Source organism: Nycticebus coucang, chromosome 7 (assembly GCF_027406575.1).
Source record: "Nycticebus coucang isolate mNycCou1 chromosome 7, mNycCou1.pri, whole genome shotgun sequence".
Taxonomy (NCBI): domain Eukaryota; kingdom Metazoa; phylum Chordata; class Mammalia; order Primates; family Lorisidae; genus Nycticebus; species Nycticebus coucang.
Window position 1 is genome coordinate 137,275,139 of NC_069786.1, and position 21,052 is coordinate 137,296,190.

The window sequence follows — 21,052 nt, forward strand, 5'->3', positions numbered from 1 at the left end:
CAATTTTCACAGATCTCAGTGCTCATGATTCTTCCCATCTCTCCTCTCACAGCCCAAATGGGATGGACAGGTACTACTGACACAAGTTTGGAAGCGTTTGAACCTGTTAGAGTGTGACTACTTCGGGCTGGAGTTTCAGAACATCCGATGCTGCTGGGTATGTGCTGTTGATTTACTTTCAGAAACAGGCTGGAGGTGTGTTGTAGGATGTTTGTGAGGTGGTGTGCACAGAGAGCTTTCTGGGACCTATTGTAATGATGCAAGAAGGTGTTTTATAATTGGCACATGATTATTATCAAAGGTGTGCTATTAAAATATTTCATTGTTAGCTATAGGGGATGTGTATCCTTCCAAATTTGTTCTGTCCATTAGTACATATGCCAAGGAAACTCCTTCATAAATTATAAAAGCAACCTCTAGTATATCCTACATGAAAATCATTTTGGTGTTTTGTTTTGTTTTATTTTTTGAGACAGAGTCTCAAGCTGTCGCCCTGGGTAGAGTACCATGGCATCACAGCTCACAGCAACCTCAAACTCTTGGGCTCAAGCAATTCTCTTACCTCAGCCTCCTAAGTAGCTTGGACTACAGGTGCCCACCACACGCCTGACTATTTTGTTGTTGTTGCAGTTGTCATTGTTGTTTTAGCTGTGCCGGGCTGGGTTTGAACCCACTAGCCTCGGTATATGTGGCCGGCGTCCTACCCACTGAGCTATGGGCACCACCCACGAAAATCTTTTTTTTTTTTGCAACAAAGTATTAAGCAATAATAATAATAGTAATGCAAAGAAAGTAACATTCTCATTGTCAAATAAGAATATGTCTATTATAGAATGCTTTGACTCTGAGGTTCAGTATAGAGTCATCAATTAACTACTTACTGTTCTTTTTCCCAAAGTATCAAAGAATAGACAACTAATATTTATAACTAAAGGTAAAAGATACAAGATAATTTCAAAAAATAGATCATGCTTAGCCGGGTGTTGTGGCAGGTGCCTGTAGTCCCAGCTACTCGGGAGGCTAAGGCAGGAGAATCGCCTAAGCCCAGGAGTTGGAGGTTGCCGTGAGCTGTGTGATGCCATGGCACTCTACTGAGGGTGATAAAATGAGACTCTGTCTCTAAAAAAAAAAAAAAAGATCATGACAAATCTTATAGACAATAGAAAAAGAATTACTTCAAAATCATTCTACTTAATCTGGATAATCTGAAAATCATTTTGAAAGTGAATTTTGGGTAAACTTAACTGGATATACTTTTTTTTTTTTTTTTGGCAGCAGAGTCTCACTATGTTGCCCTGGGTAGAGTGCAGTGGTGTCACAGCTCACAGCAACCTCCAGCGCTTGGGCTTAGGTGATTCTCTTGCCTCAGCCTCCCAAGTAGCTGGGACTACAGGTGCTCACCACAACACCCGTCTATTTTTTTGTTGCAGTTTGGCTGGGGCCTGGTTCAAACCCACCACCCTCAGCATATGGGTCTGGTGCCCTACTCACCGAGCCACAGGCACCTCCCTAGATAAAGAATCGTAAAAAGTATAGAATTTTGGTTCTTTCTTCACTCCTGGAGACTCCTCTCCCTCTGGAATGTGTTTTCATTTTGTGTCATTCTGCATAGCTTTCTTCTGCATGTTCACTTTGTATAGCTACCTTCTTTTTCCTGTAATAAACTGTTTGTGGGAGGGGGGAGTGTGGCATTTTGGCCATTCACTGTGGCTCACCCCTGTAATCCCAGCACTCTGTCTGGGAAGCTGAGGCAGAAGGATCCTTTTAGCTCAGGAGTTTGAGACCAACTTGAGCAAGAGCAGACCAGTATTTCTATACTAAAAATAGAAAAATTAGCTGGGTGCTGTGGCAGGCACCTGTAGTCTCAGCTATTCAGAAAGCTGAGGCAGGAGGATGACTTGAGCCCAGGAGTTTGAGGTTGCTGTGACCTGTGACACCACGACACTCGACCCAGGGCACAGAGTGAGACTTCTGTCAAAAAAAAGGGGTTGGGATGGAGTTTTAATATTTATAGATTTAACTATTTTAAAGAAACCTACATCAACCCATTAGTTAAAAAAGCACATCAGTGTTGTAAGCTCTGTTTGGCCTCTCAGATACCCTTAGCAGGATGGCCATGTGTACCCAAGTCTGTGTGCTCTGATGACACAGCATCCTCTTTTACCCAGTACCCTTCTCATCAGTTTATGGTTTACAAATGCAGCATGTACTAAATATTTAGTTGGTGTTAAATACCCCCAAGTAACTATTGACCCCCGATGCATATGAGCAGCTGTGTTCTGTCTGATGGAGGCATCCCGAATGGCAGCAGCGTCAGCACCCTCCCTGCTACTCAGAGCAGCCACTTCTGGGCTTCTCTGGTGCTGGTTTATCAGGATGCTACACATGTGTGAGGGAATTAGAGTCAAAATATTCTGCTGGAAAAGTTTCTCTTCATTATAAATACTTGTATTTTATAGCATACTTATTAAGTAGAGGAATTATTTAATAGATTTGATCTCTTCTATTAAATCCTCTTTAGATTTGGCTTGAACCCATGAAACCCATCATTAGGCAAATACGAAGTAAGTCCTTTGTTTAACTCTTCAAAATTCTGTTCATTTAAGGTGCTTTGTCCTGGGGTATTCAAATTCGGGGCATATTCAGATATTCTTTGTCACCACTGTGTGAATAGCAGTGAAGTCATTGCTGACATCAGATGAACTTGGGAGTCATTTTGCTGTTTGCTTTTAAACTGTAGGAGACCAGTTTAGGGGTGAGAGGAATAGTAAATTAAATCAGATGGTTCTAGATGACTTGCTGCAAAGTTGAAATTCATGGTATATACAGTTGATACCTTAATTTTTGGACAATCTGCAAAAATAAGTATGCAGTTTTATGTTAGGCCTTGAAAAGACATTGAGATTCCTCCTTTAGCATTTTATCAAAATAGTAATGTTTTAATACTATAAACATAATTGTGAACGTAATTATTTTTGCTACTCTCTTTATGAAATTTAAAAATGAAGGCAGATATTAACTCTTCTTGTATAATTGTCTAGGATGAAGTCTCTAGCTGTCTGAATCACCCATAGTTTTCTGTTACTGAGCTGAGGAGGGAAGCTAAGGTAGAAGTGACTCTGGTTGCTGCGGCATTTCCGCAAAATAGTTGCTCTTTTCTCTCTGAGGAACATAGCCTGGCTGTGTTATTAAAATTCAGTTACATGAAGATATTCAGATTAGCTAATATTTTATGCCTTTTCTGACAGTGATCAGATTGTTCTAGTTCAGTATAGTAAGTGGTGATAATGTTTTTCTTTCATTAAAGCATATATGGATTTCAAAAATAATTACTACTACTAATAGTATAAACACCTTAACTTTTATCACTTTTTTCCTAAAACCTCAATTAAAAAAATTTTTTAAATTTAATATGCAGTTTCCTACTTGTTTTGAAGTTTTTCTTGAGCAATGTCTGCTTAATGCAAAAGATTCTAAATTTCTCTTTGGTATGTGATTTGTACTTAGGACTCGTAAGTTCATGTATAAGAAATTTCTTAATATCATCTTATTTGAAAAGATGTGCTTTGACAGTTCATTTGAAAGCACTAGCTCAATTATACAGTAATATGTGGAATGAGTAACCACAGAGACTGTCCTTGTGAAGTTTAAACGTTTTCCTTTTACAGGGCCAAAGAATGCAGTGCTCCGTCTGGCAGTAAAATTCTTCCCACCTGATCCTGGTCAGCTGCAGGAAGAGTACACGAGGTGACTAGAGCTGGCAGGGCTTGTGCTCACCTGCTGTCTCCCACAGCACAGGCTCACTGAAGGAGTGAGCCCACTGTACACAAGAAAAGCAGCATAAACAGAGAGGAGTGAAAAGGAGCATTTGGGCAGCTGACTCTTGAACAAAGACAAATGTGAATAGGACTTGGGAGAGAGGTTTTTATTACAAGGAGGAATGGATGGCTGGGCACCTATTGCTCAGTGGTTAGAGCACCGGCCCCATGTATTGGGGCTGGCGGGTTCAAATCCGGCCCAGGCCTTCTCCACACACACACAAAAAACAAACCCCAACAAAATGGAATGAATAATATTGAACCAAGAGCATATTGAACCAAGTATGCTCCACATGAGCATACTTCTATGCATTTTCATAAAGTTCTTAGTAACCTTGCCCATATAGGCACATATTAACCAACAAAATACACTTAATTTGGGAGAAGTACCTGTGTGTTGTCTTTGTAAATATATAGAACAGAAATATTTCAGGTGATTTCTTTTGTGCTACTCTTGAATTAAAGCTTGATTCTTTGCAGAAATGACTTTTTAAAATGTTAACTGTTGTTTCATCTGGGCAGTAGTGTTATAGAAATATTTTTCCTTGGATTTTTTTGTTGTTGTTTGTTTGTTTTATGCTCATTCATCTATTAATTTTATAATCAAGAATAAAGTAGTAACCTAAAAACCAACCAACCCAAGGCCAGGCACAGTGGCTTATACCTGTAATCCTAGCACTCTGGGATGCCGACAACAGGTGGTTCACCTGAGCTCGGGAGTTCGAGACCAGCCTGAGCAGGAGTGAGACCCCCATCTCTAAACAAAAAATAGCCAGGCGTTATGGCAGGTGCCTGTAGTCCCAGCTACCCAGGAGGCTGAGGCAAGAGGATCGCTTGAGCCCAAGAGTTTGAGGTTGCTATGAGCTATCACACCACAGCACTCAACCCTAAGGCAACTAAGTGAAACTCTGTCTCAAATAAATACATACGTACATACATACATACCAACTCACAACCCAAAGTCAGATATAAGATAATATGAGGTTATGAGGTTATAGTTATAGCAGAGTAATGTTTTAGCCTTTCTGGCTGGAAGTGGATTTGTAAATGAATTCTGGGTGTCTTTTATTTTATTTTTTTTTTTAATGCATCTCATCTACCCTGCCAGTGCTACAGTGCTGACTGAGGTCAGAGCAAGAGGCAGGTGAATTCCCTCTTAAGGTTTTTGTAGATCATTTTAACACCATGAAATTGCTGGATGTCAGCTGTGAGGAAATGAAGAGATCATGTTCTGCTTCTCATGTTGTAAGTTGAGGAAACTAAATGCCAAGGATGGGAGAGTATTTTTATGAATGAACACAGATTGTATCTTAATAGTATATTAAAGGTCTGACATCTACCAAAAAGTCCCTTTTGAGGGATTTGGTTTAAAACATATATCACTAAAAAAAATAAAAAATAAATAAACAAAACATATATCACTGAAAAACAATGAGTAACAGAGAGTGTCCCTGACTCAGGATGCTGGGTTTAAGTCTTAGGACTCATACCAGAAAGTCAGTTTTGTAGTTAGTCCTTTTTTCTCCATCTTTTTGAAGAAGGTCCTTTTCTTAATTTATAAAATGTGCACATGCATGGTAAAAGAAAAAATTATTATTATTATAAACCCATGTAGAGTAAAAAGTAAAAGTCTCCATTATTACCCTAACCCACCCTACTTTCCGCAAGTACTAACACTTCCAGATAAATGCACAGGTACACAATGAACTGTAAACATAAGGCTTTAAAGCAATTACTATGTTACAAAGTAGTAACAAATAATTCATCCTGCACTGCAGGTTAATTTTTCCCCCCACTTAATAGCATGTGGTGGACATCTTTCTGTCTTAGTATATGTGGTCGTAACCTCATTTATTTAACCATTCTCATGTTTGTGGATATTTATATTGTTTACAATTTTTCTCATTGTGTTGCAAAGAAACATCATCACATACCTTTGGGTTGGAATATTACTATGAAAAAGAGTCGTAGAAATGAATTGCTGAGTTAAAGAGTATGTGTGTCTTAAATTTTAAGAGAATGTGGTAAATTTGAATAGGTTGCTTGAGTGTAGATTCCAGTAGAGTCAGGGAGTTGGTCTTAACTCACCCTTGTGTTCTACCTCTAAGCATAGAGCCTGCAGCCTAATACATGCCCAGTCATTGCTTGATGAAGCAAATGAATATGTAAATATTTTCAGATTGCCTTCTCTTGGTACAGTCTTACCAATAATGTTCCACAGAGTACCTGTTTCTTGTATCCGAGCCAATACCAAATATTATCAATCTGTTGAAAAATAGCATAGCCACTTTTAAGCTGTGTCTTAACAATATATTTTTGCTGTTTCATACAAAATTGTGTATGTAGTTTTGTATGTCTACAGGAGTAAAATGAATTTTTGAAGCTCCTCCTTGAAGGTCTTGGTACAGATAGTATAATTATGCAGTATGTGCTATGCTCGAGAAGGCTGGCTTCACTTCCCGCGTTTCATGCTGGGGGCCTCTGTGTGCTCTGCACTTTCTACACTCTGCTGTGTGAGTCTGCTGAATTGGTGTCATCCGACCTCTAGCTGGTGACCACTTGTTGCATGACAGGCCTTTTGTGACTGCCTGTTTGGTGATGGCCCTGCATTTTGCTCACTGTGTGTTGATGCTGTTTCTTGGAGCTTGTGTGCTTTTTTTCCTTTTCTTTTTTTCCTCACTTTATTGCTCTGGATAGAGTGCCGTGGCATCACAGCCCCACAGCAACCTCAAACTCTTGGGCTTAAGCAATTCTCTTGCCTCAGCCTCCTGAGTAGCTGGGACTACAGGCATCCCCCAACAACACCTGGCTATTTTTCGAGATGAGGTCTCACTCCGGCTGAGGCTGGTCTCAAACTCCTGAGCTCAGGACAATCCACCCACCTCAGCCTCCCAGAGTGCTTGGATCACAGGCATGAGCCCCCAGTCCTGGCCTGCTTGTGTGCTCTCTTGCTGTAGAGATATGTCTATGTTTTATGCACAGCACATTTGGAGTTGATCTGTGTCTTGTTTTGAACCCCCCCTTCTAGGTATTTGTTTGCCTTGCAACTTAAGAGAGACCTGCTGGAGCAGCGTTTAACCTGTGCCGAAACCACAGCAGCCCTGCTAACATCCCATCTTCTGCAGTGTTAGTATCTGGGGTCTCCCCCACTGGGACTGGGACCATCTGCTGTGATGTCACAGGGGCACCCGCGCTTGGGGACTGTGCTTAGGTGCTGTGCACATTCCTAGTTAATGAGCCTGACCCCAATACTTTGTATAAACTGAGGATTAACTTCTTTAAAGTGGAGCTCTCCAGGCAGATCTCAGTCAAGGCCATAGTCTGTATATAGCCTCGTGCATTCTCTTAGCTTGTCTTTCACTTGTGCCTTTATGCATCTTAATAATACATCTTCAGTCGAGGGGTCAGACTGTCTCCCAGACTATCAGCGTGCTCTGAAAAGGGCCTCAGTAGGATAAAAGTTATGGTCCTCAATGATCAGCTAAGCATTAACCTTGAAGCAAAAGGAAAACATTTCTTCAGTATGTTACATAGACCAAGATATGGTTCAGAAATATGTGAAGAACTGTAGTTACTTTAGAAATAAATGGTGAGAAGTGTTAAAGAGGAGGTTTGGAGAAATGGTCATGTGCCTCCCAGATGGCTCACAAAACTGGCAGCTGCAGGAAGAGGAAGAGGGAAACACGTTGCTTGTGGACCAGAGGCTCAGCTTCTGGCACAGACCAATGTCTCATTTGAATACAAGAAAGATGACATAGAAAGTGTCAGAAATTTGGGGAATTAACTGGTATATGGGTCATTTATAGCTTCCTTGGTCCTTCCCCAGACATGCCTTCTTCAAATGCAGATTTTGTCGTGGGTTTGCCATCCTGCACCATGCGATTTACTGACTATCCTTAATAAAAATTTTCAAAGGAACTTTGTTTTCTTTTCATTTGGCCCGAAGACTTCTCTGGTAGGCAGATGGCTTTACAGCACATTCTTTGGAACTGTGGCAAAACCACTTGCTGGAGGTTCTCTGTGGCCTGTTGGGCCATCACATTGTTAAGACTGGTCCGCCTGTAACTTCCACTTCAGATGTGCACTGTGCAGACTGAAGGGCCCTCAAGATATGTGACGGCTGAATGCATGATGAGTCCAACTAGCCAAATCAAAACTGGGTCTTTGGTAAACAAAGAAAAGTGGGCAGTTGGCAAAATGTGAACAACGTCTGAGTCTGAGGGAGGACAGCAGTTGGTGGCCCCTCTGTTGATCGGAGTGTCAGACTGTGATTGGGAGTAAGAATGTCCCCGTGCTGGGAAACCCTTCTGAAGCTGGACATGAGCTCACTTTCCAGGGGTGAGGAGGAGACGCTCCTGCACCCCCACATTGTAAGCTGTTCTGTGAATTTGAGGTTGTTTCAAAACAAACTATATTGCTTTCAATTATTGGCCTTTACTGCTGCTTTTAAAACATTTGTAGCCTTAAAATACATGAGATTAGAAAGAGACATTATTCCTCAAGAATTTGAGAAGCCTGGAGGAAAAAATGACTTAAAATACATTATCCTGAAACAAATAAAATACATTATCCTGTTCATAGTAGTCTTAAGACAATTTATGCCGGGCGCGGTAGCTCACACCTATAATCCCAGCCTTGTGGGAGGCTGAGGAGGGAGAATCGCTTGAGCTCAGGAGTTCAAGGCTCACCTGAGCGACAGTGAAACCCCGACTCATGAAAAAAAAATGGAAAAACCCAGCCGGGCGCCAGGGCAAGCACCTGTAATCCCAGCGGCTTCCGGAGGCTGAGGCAGCGGGGTGCCCGCAGTCCAAGTCTGAGGTTGTGGTGAGCTACCACGCCCACTGCACTCTGCTCAGGGGCATAGGGTGGGACCCTGTCTCAACAACAACAACAAAAAAAAGTAAAGAAATAGGGCAGCGCCTGTGGCTCAGTGAGTAGGGCGCCAGCCCCATATGCCAAACTGCAACAAAAAATAGCCGGCCGTTGTGGCGGGCGCCTGTAGTCCCAGCTGCTTGGGAGGCTGAGGCAAGAGAATCGCGTAAGCCCAAGAGTTAGAGGTTGCTGTGAGCTGTGTGACGCCACAGCACTCTACCTGAGGGCAGTATAGTGAGACTGTCTCTACAAAAAAAAAAAGTAAAGAAATAAAAAATAAGCAACGAAATAAAATAAAAAAGCCAAAAAAAAGACAACTTATATGTAAAGTGTGGTTTTAAAAAAAAAAACACATTAAACTCACGACTCTGTTTCCCTCCCTGGGATCACTCATCACAGTCTTTGTTCTCTGAGTCAGGTAAAATTCTCTTCACCTGCCTTTTAACAGCATAAAATATTTGGAAAAATAAAATGAAAACTTTTGCTTTTTTAGGAATATATTAAACTACAGATTTAGGATAATTTTTTTTTACTTTTAATTTATATATTGACACATGCAAATATTTGTAGTTTACTTAAAAATTAGAAGTACTGACTTTTACTTTCTCATCTCAGCTGAAATAGGAGATTATGATGAAACGCTGGATCGAGAGCACCTCAAAGCCAATGAGTATTTGCCCAGCCAGGAGCGCTCTGTGGAGAAGATACTAGAATTCCACCGGAAGCATGTGTAAGTCGGTCAGAAGTGGCTGTGGGTACGTTGCTCCTAATTACTGGTTATACAGTAATGACTAAATGCTGTATAACCAAAGGGAGCCACCCTAAAACTTCTCTAAGGTTCTGACAAACACGAGGGCCTGCAAACTGTTCCTCCCAGAGGTAGCTGGGCCCACACGGAAAGGTCACACCCTCACAGCTACCAAGTGAGCTGCTTTAGGAGAGGCTGGTAGAGACCCTGGGGGCTGGAGAGAAGGATGTTCTCAAGTGGGATGTGGTGTCCTGACTTGGGCAGGTATGCAGCTGTGTCCTTGCAGTGTGTCAGGATGGTCCTCTACAGGCAAGCAGCCTGTACTGTGGTGAGGAAGGCGGCAAATGCCATCTGCCTGTGTTGGGTGCTGGCAGCCACATTTTTTTGATTCGCCATATTCTGATCTCTCCAGGACCTTGACACTGGTATGTTTTTCTGGATTAAAGGAGACCTGGAGCAAGTGTGCTGGGGAAGAGGGATGGAAAGATGCCAGTGGGAAGAGCTGTGGGAACTTTTGTCACCAGGGAGAGCTCACCTGGAGACAGTCACTCTGAGATTCAGCCCCGCTTTCATGAGGCAGCCTGTTCAGACTCAAGTTTATTTTGTCGGATGGTGGAAGGCAGTTAAAGCTGTACTGGAATCTACTGATGGCTGCTCTTTTGCACCTTCAGTGAAGTTTGAGTGCCACTGCACATCAGTGGCTGTAATTGTAGCACTTGCAGGCTGGTAAGAACAGCCCAGACCAAGACTCCAACCGTGGGGCTTTTCCTACTCACAGCACCCGAGTGAGGAGTGTCTTCCGTGCACCTGGCTCTGTGGCTGACACTGGAAACATAAATATGTCCCTGCAAGTGAGAATATTGGAGTGTAGAAAAAGAGCATGGCCCACACACTATGAGCGAAAACAACAGGTAGCACCTACTTGGGGTGGGGGGGGTGCAGTGAGGACACAGGAAGGAGAGAGAGGATGCTGGGGAGGAGGGGTAGGCATGTTGCGCAAAACACCAGCCTGGGAGGGGAGGGAGGCTCCACATGACCCTGACAGATCAATTCAGGTCCGTGGAAGTGCTGGCTGGTGCCACAGGTGCAGTGGTGGTGATGGCAGGCAGAGCTTACAAGTATTTGCATGTGACCTTTAACCCCCCATGTGGCGTGTGCAGAGAAAGGGGTGCATATGGAGAGCTCTGTCCTGGATGCCACTCCAGGGCACCTGTGAGTCCACATACCTGGTCTGATCTTTTTTTTTTTTTTTTTTTTTAATTTATTTATTTATTTTTTTTTTTTATTAAATCATAACTGTATACTATGATATGATTATGGGGCATCATACACTCACTTCATAAACCATTTGACACATACCTGGTCTGATCTTGAGGAAGCTGCCATCTCAGTGCGTGTTAGAGCTCTAGCTGCACGTTCCTAGATGTCCTTGGCTTGGCCTCTTTCCCCAACACCTTTATTCTGGCTGGTAGCAAGGAAATTGGGGCTGTTCTGAGTGTCCCATCCAGACTCTGATGACCTGAGCAAGGGTCCTCTCTTTGTGTCAGCCTGAGTTACAGGCCCTTCCCTCCAGGAGGGTTACTGGTTCAGGATTTATTCCTGGAGCTGGGGAGAGGGTCTTCCCTGCTGAGACACAGAGTGGGCCGGATGTGAGCACACGTGTTTTAGGACTGTACTGGGAAGCATGTGACTGAGGAGACAGCCCCAGGGAACACATGGATTGGGGATGATGAAGAGAGCATTGTTTGCAGGTAAGCACACGCAGTGATGAGATTAGCTACAGAGAGGGTGGATGCAGACAGGGAAGAGAGGTAGACCCTGGAGGAACCCCGCAGAGCTAGCCTTGAGAGGCCGAGTAAAGGGGAGATGCCCACAGAGCCCTGAACAACCAGGAGCGTGGGGCACAGAGGTGCCAGGAGAGGGTTTTAGGGAAGCAGCCATAGCCCCTCGGGGTGAGGGTATCAGCAGGCCTGGGAGGTGGGACACGAGCGTGTCTGTGAGCTTCGCAGTAAAGTGGTAGCTGTGGCTTTCAGCTTCAGTGAGTGCTGAGGGTGGATTCTGAGTTCAAGTGCACTGAAAGTGCAGTGAAGAAGTGTTACCTGTGGAAGGGACCAAAGAGTTAGACCTCAGGGTACTTGTGTGTATGCAGGTATGTTTGTGTGTACAAAAAACGCTTACATGTCTTCAATGGTGCCTTGTGCATGGGTTTGGATGGCTCGTGTATGTGCTCGTATGTGGGTTGTGTGCTATGGTCACGTGTGTACACACTTGTGCCTGTGCCTGTGTGTGCCTCTGTATGTATTCTATATGTGTGCCTGCGAATGTGTGTGTCTTAAAGAACATGCTCTAAAAACTCTGAAAAGCCAATAAGAGAAGGGTGGGTCAAGTGCTCTGCCCTATGCAGGGATAACCCTGGATCCTGGGGAGCCAGGAAGCTTGGCTGTGCGTCTCTGGTGCTCACTGAGTATGTGCGCTGACTGCGTCTACCACAGGCATCAAAGGCTTATTGCAGGCTCAGCGCCTGTGACTTAAGTGGCTAAGGCACCAGTCACATGTACCTAAGCTGGCGAGTTCGAATCCAGCCCGGACCCGCCAAACAACAATGATGGCTGCAACCAAAAAAATAGTTGGGCGTTGTGGCGGGCACTTGTAGTCCCAGCTACTTGGAAGGCGGAGGCAGGAGAATTGCTTGAGCCCGGGAGTTGAGTTGGAGGTTGCTGTGAGCTGCGATGCCCTGGTACTCTACCCAGGGTAACAGCTTGAGGCTCTGTCTCAAAAAAAAGGCTTATTACACAGCCTTTTCCTTTAATTATTCTGTGGGTAAATTTTTTAAGACAATTGGTATAGTTTAGATACATGGCCCTCCCACAAATTTCATGTTGAAATTTGATCCCCAAGGTTGGATGTGGAGCCTAGTGGGAGGTATTTGGGTCCTAACAGATGCTGTCCTCCTGAGTGGGCAGTGAGTTCTTGTTCTGTTAGCTCATGAGAGAGCCATTATTTAAAAGAGGTTGGGAGGGCGATGCCCGTTGCCCAGTGGGTAGGGCGCCGGCCACATACACTGAGGCTGGCGGTTTCAAACTGGCTGGGCCAGCTAAAATCAACAGTGACAACTGCAACAAAAAAAATAGCCAGGCACTGTGGTGGGCGCCTGTAGTCCAAGCTACTTGGGAGGCTAAGGCAAGAGAATCCTTTAAGCCCCAGAGTTTGAGATTGCTGTGAGCTGTGATACCACAGCACTCTACCAAGGGCAACATCGTGAGACTCTGTCTCAAAAAAAAAAACAAATATATATATATATATAAATAAAAGAGAGTGGGTACCCTCCCTTTACTTGCTGTACTCACACCACAGGACACACCTGCTCCCCTTCACCTTCCACGTTGCTCGGAAGCTCCCTGAGTGCTGACCAGAAGCAGACGCTGCTGCCCTATTTGTACAGATGCAGGGCCAGGAGCCACATAAGCCCCTTGTCTTTATGAGTTACTGGTTTCAGGTATTTCCTCTGTGGTGACACAGAACGGCCTAACAATAACATTGTACCTTATTTAGTCATAAATTTCTTACACTGTTAAAGTCACTGAACAGGACAGTAAAGAAGTGTTTTTCTTGACTTTACCATATTTATTTTGGGTCTTTGAGATTGAAAAAAAGATTTGAAAGTTGGCTGTTCAAAATTGGAGGTGCATAATGGTCACTGGTGTTTCTGTAGATGTACAAACTTAATGGGAAATAAATAGCTAAATATTATTTACTTGTCCTTTCAAATGGAGGTTTCCTAACTGCTGAAGATTTCTGAAATATGTCCTAGGTTTCTGAAGGTACAATTTTTCTTCAGACACCAAATTCCTGGTTCCTCTCCATAAGTGGATTATTGACGTATACATTGAAAGTTAAAAATCTATATTTAAAACAGACCATGCAAACACAGCCTCCTGACCCTTCTGAGAAGTTACCTCCGGGATAACTGGCTTGTGGCGGCCAAGCGTTCATAGCGACGTCGCTTTTTGATCCTTCGATGTCGGCTCTTCCTATCATTGTGAAGCAGAATTCACCAAGCGTTGGATTGTTCACCCACTAAAAGGGAACGTGAGCTGGGTTTAGACCGTCGTGAGACAGGTTAGTTTTACCCTACTGGTGATGTGTTGTTGCCATGGTAATCCTGCTCAGTACAAGAGGAACCGCAGGTTCAGACATTTGGTGTATGTGCTTGGCTGAGGAGCCAATGGGGCGAAGCTACCATCTGTGGGATTATGACTGAACGCCTCTAAGTCAGAATCCCGCCCAGGTGGACCGATGCGTCAGCGCCGCGGGAGCCTCGCTTGGCCTCAGATAACCAGTCTCCTGCCATCTGGCACAAAGCTCCCCCAACTTATCCTGGGAAACAAGGTGAGGCCAGAAAGACAGCCACCCCTCAGCTACAGAGCAGCGCACATCCGTGCGTGGACAGCCAGCTTCTGCGTCAGGGCTCACTCCGTAGGCGTTAGAGAACTCCGTTGCTGGGATGTATGGAAAGCCAGCCACAGACAGTTAGAAAGAAAGAAAGAAAAAAAAAATCAAAAATCTTCACAGGTAGCTTTACAAATAAGTATAACTTCCAGGATTAGAACTTCTTTTTTTTTTTTTTTTGGCCGGGGCTGGGCTTGAACCCGCCACCTCCGGCATATGGGACCAGCGCCCTACCCGTTGAGCCACAGGCGCCGCCCTAGAACTTCTTACAAAGCGGTTATGCCACCTACTAGATGTTCCTTCTTGTTGACAATGATGATTAAAATTGATAGGTGATAGGTGTCTATGTAGTATTCCAAAAACGGAAATTTTAGTCCAAGAATAGAAATCACAGGAACGGCATAATCCAAATAGTTGCATTATTTCTTAAAGGTTCAAAATCTTAGGCATTTGGGCGGCACCTGGGGCTCAAGGAGTAGGGCGCCAGCCCCATATACCGGAGGTGGTGGGTTCAAACCCAGCCCTGGCCAAAATCTGCAAAAACAACAACAACAAAAAAACAACAGGCATTTGGAAGAAGGGAAGAAATGAACTGAATCATTAAAATTACAAATAAGTCTTACAAATCACCTGGCATCTTGATGGAGCTGGACAACTCTTAGATCTTACTCATCAGCCTACTGAACTGTTCCTTTTTCAGAGACATAGGTATCATCCAAAATTTGTCTGATATCCTTGTTTTTAACTTTGTGGCTTGCTGGATCAAAGCAACTGAATTTGAAACAAGCTGAATGTTGTTTCCTCCAAGAGTTGACTCATCTTTCTAGACTTGAGATACTGAACAGGTAACACCTGGCCTCATCCAAACCCTGCGAATCTATTTTTCACCCCCAAAATTTCATATTTCAACAAGAGACCATTCTCTCAGATGACACGTTGATGGGGAAGTGACCATGCACAAACCTTGTAACAGAAGCCCAGTGTGACACCTTGATCACATTTGATACGTGAATACAGTGCAAACAGTAGCCAGCTCCTTTCAAGTTACCCACCTTCTGTCAACCCGGAGCCTCTTTTTCTTTCCAGGGAGACTGAGTTCCACATCGATATGGTTGCAGCCCCTCTGCAGGGTTCCTCTGGGACCCTCCACTGTAATGTCTATCCCTTGAGAGTGGTGTCAACATTTTCTGGAATGTTGATGGTCTGATTGCTGGCAATGGTCTTCACTCTCACAGTAGATATAGCAAAGAAAAGGGAAAAAAGACTTAATGGCATTGAACCTGGAACCCCAGAGAAGCGTCTTCCCAGCTATTCAGTGGTGCACTGTGCTTTCTGTTCCCTGCCACGCCACCATTAGCCATGGGCTTGATAAGTGTGTTGTGAGCTGGGAGACCTTTATGTGGATAAAACTAACTGTTTAGGCAATGATATTTTTATTTGATATTGTCATTCTTACAAAAGTGTTTTTGTTCTTGTTTTGTTTTTGAGAGAAAGTCTCACTCTGTCACTAGGGCCAGAGTGCAAGTTTCATCATCATAGCTCACTGCGACCTCAAACTCCTGGCCTCAAATGATCCTCTCGCTTTTGCCTCCCAAAGTGCTGAGCTCACAGGTTTCAGCCCCTTAACACCTAGCACACATGTATATTCTGATAGTTAAAATTGCACATTATGAAAATACATTTTTTTTTTTTTTTTTGTAGAGAGAGTCTCCCTTTATAGCCCTCAGTAGACAATTCTCTTGTCTCGGCCTCCCAAATAGCTGGGACTACAGGCACCTGCCATAATGCCCAGCTGTTTTTTGTTGCAGTTTGGCTGGGGGTGGGGGTTTGAACCCACCACCCTCAGTATATGGGGCCGGTGCCCTACCCACTGAGCCACAGGCACCACCCTGAAAATACTTTTTTAAAGCATTGAAATGGGTTTAATAAAATTATCTGTGGTGTTTCCTCTGATTTAATATTTGTGCCTGCATATGTTTGCATATGACCCTGTCATTGTCAAGAGCAAATCGTAAGGCCAAGTATCTAATGAATACAGAGGAAACAATCACCTATTATGAAGTAAATTATAAAAGAGAAGGAAAGTGATGATTTCTTTGTCTGAAGGTTTGGCGTGTTGGGGGTGCATGATCTATCTCTGAAAACCAAAGCTTTCCTCGTTTGTTTGTTTTGTTTGTTCTCCTGATCACTTCTCTAATATCTTTTGGCTTTTTCAGAAATTGAGTGTTCTTAGTGATATGCTTGTACTTGCCTTCATTATAGGGGCCAGACACCTGCTGAGTCAGATTTCCAGGTGCTTGAAATTGCTCGCAAGTTAGAAATGTATGGCATCAGATTCCACACAGCTTCTGACAGAGAAGGCTCCAAGATCAACCTGGCGGTTTCCCACATGGGTGTTCTCGTGTTCCAGGTAGGTGGGGGCAGGACAGGGTGGTGCACTGCAGCCTGGCAGGCTTTGCTTTTACACATTGTGGTAAGTATTTATTTTGATGAATGAGGTCTTAAATTAGGAAGAGGAGCTTTGCGTGTGACCTGATCTGACTTCTTCCACAGCAAGAGAACGATTCTCTTGTCCTCTAACCCAAGTATGATCCTCACTGTCATGGAGCCTACTGCTTCACAAGACTGACCCCCACACTCCAGTACTGTCCAGTGATCTCCTGGACTCCCCATTCTTTCCTCCCCCACCAGGGCTGCCCACTGCCCCCTTAAGTGTACTGAACTGCGACTCTGGCCCTTCCCTGTGAAGTAGTTACTGTGCCACTGGACTAGGAGAGCTTTGTAATGGGTTATGGCCATCAGTTAAACAAAACAGAATAGACTAGAAAATATCAGAGGGCACTCTGTGCCTGGAAGTGTCTCAGGGAAAGTGAAGTGTGATACCTGGGTGCACAGTTACATGAGAGGTTGTCAAAACCCACTCAGTCCTGTCTGTGGTTATGTACTGTGTGCTGGGGTTCGCAGTGTCAAAGAAGCTTGATGGTGACAGCTAGTGAAATCTAGAAACTTTTCTCCTTATTTGGGCCTCTACCTCTCTGAAAACTGTGGTTAAAGGCTCCCAGTGCCCTCTCCTACCCAAACTAAATGTGTTGAGAGCACTCTCATCACAGGCCCTTGTTAAATTTGGTGGCTCCCATTGGCATCCTGAGGAGTCTGCTTCATGATGACTGCCGTGGGGTCCCCCAAGCTGCGCAGACGACTCTTCCTTTTGTGGCCTCCTGTTAGCCTGAAAGAGTTGGTCTGATTCAGGCCTCCCTGATCGAGCCATGCTTTTCCTTTTCTGTTCCTTTATTATTGTTAACCTTGCCATCAAATTTCAATTTCCTGTTAGAAAAGCATTTAATTTTGAACCCAGAATGTTAATGTGTTTTATCCATACTCAGTATTATTAGAGAATAGCAAACATTCATGCTAGAGACCAGCTTTAGCAGACCGTGCCTGCCCCTGCTGACAGTTCCTATGTGGTACACTTGCAAACTGAGCCCTTGGCATATTTCCAGAAAAGGATAAGACTGAAGAAGTTGTAAAGGCATGGGACTAGAAACTTCAGATTAGATAGGAGACTGAGGAGGCTGGTACTTAGAGACTAGAATCTGCCAGCCTCCTCATTTGCTGGCAGATTTGTAAACTTCTCTTTCCTTCTCCTCAAACCACTTGTCCTTGTTGTTCTGATATGGCCTTGGGGCAAGTGCCAAACTTACAGTAACAGAATTTGGTGTCCTTTGATGGGCCCACTAGCACCCCCAACTGCTGGAAGAGGCAGAGAGCAGCCCCGGGTCACAGCCGTGGGTCTGCACAGGCAGGAGCAACTTTTCAAGATGACAGAGCAAGGGACGGCCCTAGCAGCTGCAGGAGCCAATTTTGGCTCCAGGGAATTCACATCTATATTTCCCTAAAGTAGACACACCTCCCCACAACCTGAACTAAGTTGAGAAGAAAATGGATTTGGAGGGTGTCCAGATGCCAGGTCTTTTGTTGGGTACATTCTCCTTTTGTTGGATACGGTCCCACCCATTAGAGAGGGTTTTGAACTCTTATCGCTATGGCAGGGTGTTTGTTCAGAGCCCTATCAGGGCATTTGTTTTATGGCACCTTTTGGGGATGTAAGTCTTGAGACTGAGTGGAACTAGGGAATAAAGTTTCAATTCAGAGCTCATATGTGTTTCCCAAGGAATAAGGGAGCTGGGGGAACTAGGCCAGTATTTGGGGAGGGGTTTGAACCTTCCAGCCGTTTGGGATCATCCTCATTGGATTCCCGTTTGTGAACCTTCTAGCCCTGTGGCATTTGAAGCACCATTTGGGTGGCATTTGTCCTGTTTGGACCCCCATCTGTTTGACAGTCATGGCATTTTGTGTTGAGGATCCCCTGTATGGTTTGTCCCTTGGGGAAAACTTCAGCTGAGTGGTAACTTACAGCTGTAGCTACAAACCCACATGGAAGGAGAAATCTGATATTCATGCTGGAGTGTGAGAGGGGCGGCTATTAAATGGAGACCCCATTCACGTGACAGCCCGTGACATTTTTTATTACTCATGTTGGGGATTAATTGTGTTTGGCAGTTTGTGAATTATTATACCACTCATTTGGTGAATTTTCACCTTGTGGTACTGCTTGTCTGGAGTGTAAGGGAGAAGGGTAGTTGCTTTTCCTTGGTTTGTTCTGAGCTGTTGGGTTTTTCCTAGAGATCTGCTGTTTGGGCGCCAATTTTGATTGGGAGATACATTCCAAAGGCTCTTTCTTCTCCATTGCCTCTTCCTCCTAAAATTAATCTCAACTGGCCTTTCTGCAGTTTTGTGAAAAGAGGAAACCGAACTGTGTCATTTGTAGATAAATGAGCTTTCAAAAAAGAATGGGAAGGAAATCCTTTAAAAATAAAGACAAGGAGAAAAATCCCTCTCAGCATCCCAGTTGGTTTATGGTGCCTCTACTTACAAGTATTTGTATTGCGGGAATGCCATGTTTTCTAGGATGGCCAATTCTTGTGTATAAGCTTTTACTAAATTGGGCTGGGCTCAGTAGCTTATGCCTATAATCCCAGCACTTGGGAGACCGAGGCAGGTAGATTGCCTGAGCTCACAGGTTCAAGACCAGCCTGAGCAAGAGCAAGGCCCCATCTCTAAAAACAGCCAGGTGTTGTGGTGGGCACCTGTAGTCCCAGCTACTTGGGAAGCTGAGGGGGAAGAATCTCTTGAGCCCAAGAGTTTGAGGTTGCTGTGAGCTATGATGCTACAGCACTCTACCAAGGGCGACAGAGTGAGACTTTGTCTCGACAAAAAAGTTTTTATTAAGGACAAATTTATCATAGACAATTCAGAGCCCAAATGGCCAACCTGCCGCTATAGAGTCAGAATATTGATCCTCAGACTCTCTGCTTGAGGTAAACTTGTTGTTTATGGTTTATGAAATGATTGGTGTTTGTGATATTTTTGATAAATGAGGTCCTCCTGCCCTGCCAGAGCTGTGCAGCCAGCCGGGGCACGATGCCAGGAAGGGCCGCAGCCCAGGAGCGGCCTCAGTGCTGGAAGGATTGGCACCTGCGGCCAACTGCTGAGCGGTGCACAGCAAGGGGAGGGACACTGCCACCGCCCCATCTTGGTACTGTGTGAGGGACAGTGAGGGCACCCAAACTAATTCTTCTTCTATGTCCATGAGGTCATGACTCGGTGTCAGGAATGGACTCTCCTTACCCAATGGGGGGCTCAGTTTGGCCAGGGGGCACCCATGGCCAGGACAAGGCCATTAGCATGAATCCTTCTCTGCTGGTTAATATGGCCTTTAACGTAAAAGCTGCACATTCTGCTAGCTTTGCCAGCCACAGATCCTTTGAGACAATTGAAAGGACTTGGATGATGAAGGAGGGGGCCCAAGGGCCCCAACTCACTAGTAGCTCCAGCCCAAATATCCCCATAGAAGCCCCAGGTGCAAATTGACTAGGGCAATTCAATTGGTGCGAAGCCATATAGGAAGAAGCAGTGTGGGGGGTTCGCACCTTCCCGCAGTGTCCCAGGCCCCCATACCAGCTGCGTGCGGCACCAGAGAGCCAAGGAATGGAGAGGCAGCTGTTGAGAGGAGATATCGGAGAGACCCACAGCAGGGCCAGGCAGACCTGGGCAAGCAGCAAGAATACCAGGAGCTGCTCCACCAGCGACAGGAACTCACTGTGAGGGCACCACTGAGTCCACAGGATGGTCCCAGGCTGGGAAGCTGCTGGAGGTGCCACTGCTGAGCAGGTCTGTGGGAGGTGCAGCCTCTGTAGACCTGTGTCATTACACCTCTGGCAAGAAGAAAGCTGCCAAAAGCGAGGAAGGCCGTGCAGAACATATGGAAAGCATGCAAAGTCCTGTGCCAGAGAGTCTGAGCACGTGCCAGGACCCCCAGCCTCTAACGACACTGTACAGATGACTGTGAAGCCAGCACTGGCAAGAGCTGAGAAAAGGTGTGTCCTACCCGAACAGAAGAAAGGAGCATCTGAAGTTACCAGAACCATCTGAAGGAACTCACTCTGAGATCAGCTCCTAGTAGGAGCTGGCCTCCGAGAAAGGTCTTCTCCAGTGTCCTGCACACATATAGCACCACAGAGCAGGGACGGGCCTCAGAGGACTACAGGATGGCAGGTGGCGGATGCCGCAGGCAGGCAGCTCAGCAGCGCTTCCTCACAGACCACTTCCTGTGGGTGCCCATGAGCTTCTCTGAGGGAGGAGGAACTGGGTGAAGCGTTTTTCCAAGGAACTAGACAAGGCCCGCAGGTCACAGAGAGGTCCATAGACTCCTCTTCTCCAAACACAGGCATCATGGAGGCTCCTTTGTGGTAGAGGTGACCCAGCAAGTGAGCAGAGCCCCCACCTTGAGGGGGTTGAGTGCCAACCACCATGCAAGAGTTTGCCTCTTTGGGGTCCCTGCCCCAGTTGGAAGCAGAGAAGCAGAGGGACCCTGTGAAGCACCTCTAACAAGGGAAACCAAAGTAAAGAGGCCCCAGTGGAGGGGCCATCCTGAGGTGATCTAAATTATCTATTGGGGGAAAAAGGGAAATATTGGTATTTTTGCTGATCCTTCTTGGTTATATGGTCTGTCTGTAGGAAGAGGGACAGCTCCTTAGTGAGGGTTTCCAAGCTATGGTCTCTATTGATCAGTCTTACTGCTGGGTGTGTTATTCTAAACCTCGCT

At 44.9% G+C, this 21,052-nt stretch overlaps 1 protein-coding gene and 1 pseudogene across 11 annotated transcripts in view; one reads left to right on the top strand and one right to left on the bottom strand.

The window, feature by feature from the left end:
* FARP2 (FERM, ARH/RhoGEF and pleckstrin domain protein 2) overlaps positions 1–21,052 on the top strand; it is a 141,216-nt gene that overhangs the window by 55,253 nt on the left and 64,911 nt on the right. For all 11 annotated transcript variants that reach the window (XR_008381222.1, XM_053597221.1, XM_053597220.1 and 8 more), the window contains 6 exons: positions 53–157; positions 2,522–2,564; positions 3,669–3,747; positions 6,847–6,944; positions 9,306–9,420; positions 16,150–16,297. Coding sequence is in view for 10 of the 11 variants with exons in the window: in XM_053597221.1 (XP_053453196.1) it covers positions 53–157; positions 2,522–2,564; positions 3,669–3,747; positions 6,847–6,944; positions 9,306–9,420; positions 16,150–16,297 (588 nt within the window). In the remaining variant the exon portion in view is untranslated. The remainder of the gene's footprint in view (positions 1–52; positions 158–2,521; positions 2,565–3,668; positions 3,748–6,846; positions 6,945–9,305; positions 9,421–16,149; positions 16,298–21,052) is intronic.
* Positions 14,553–15,205, bottom strand: LOC128590107 (60S ribosomal protein L9-like; annotated as a pseudogene).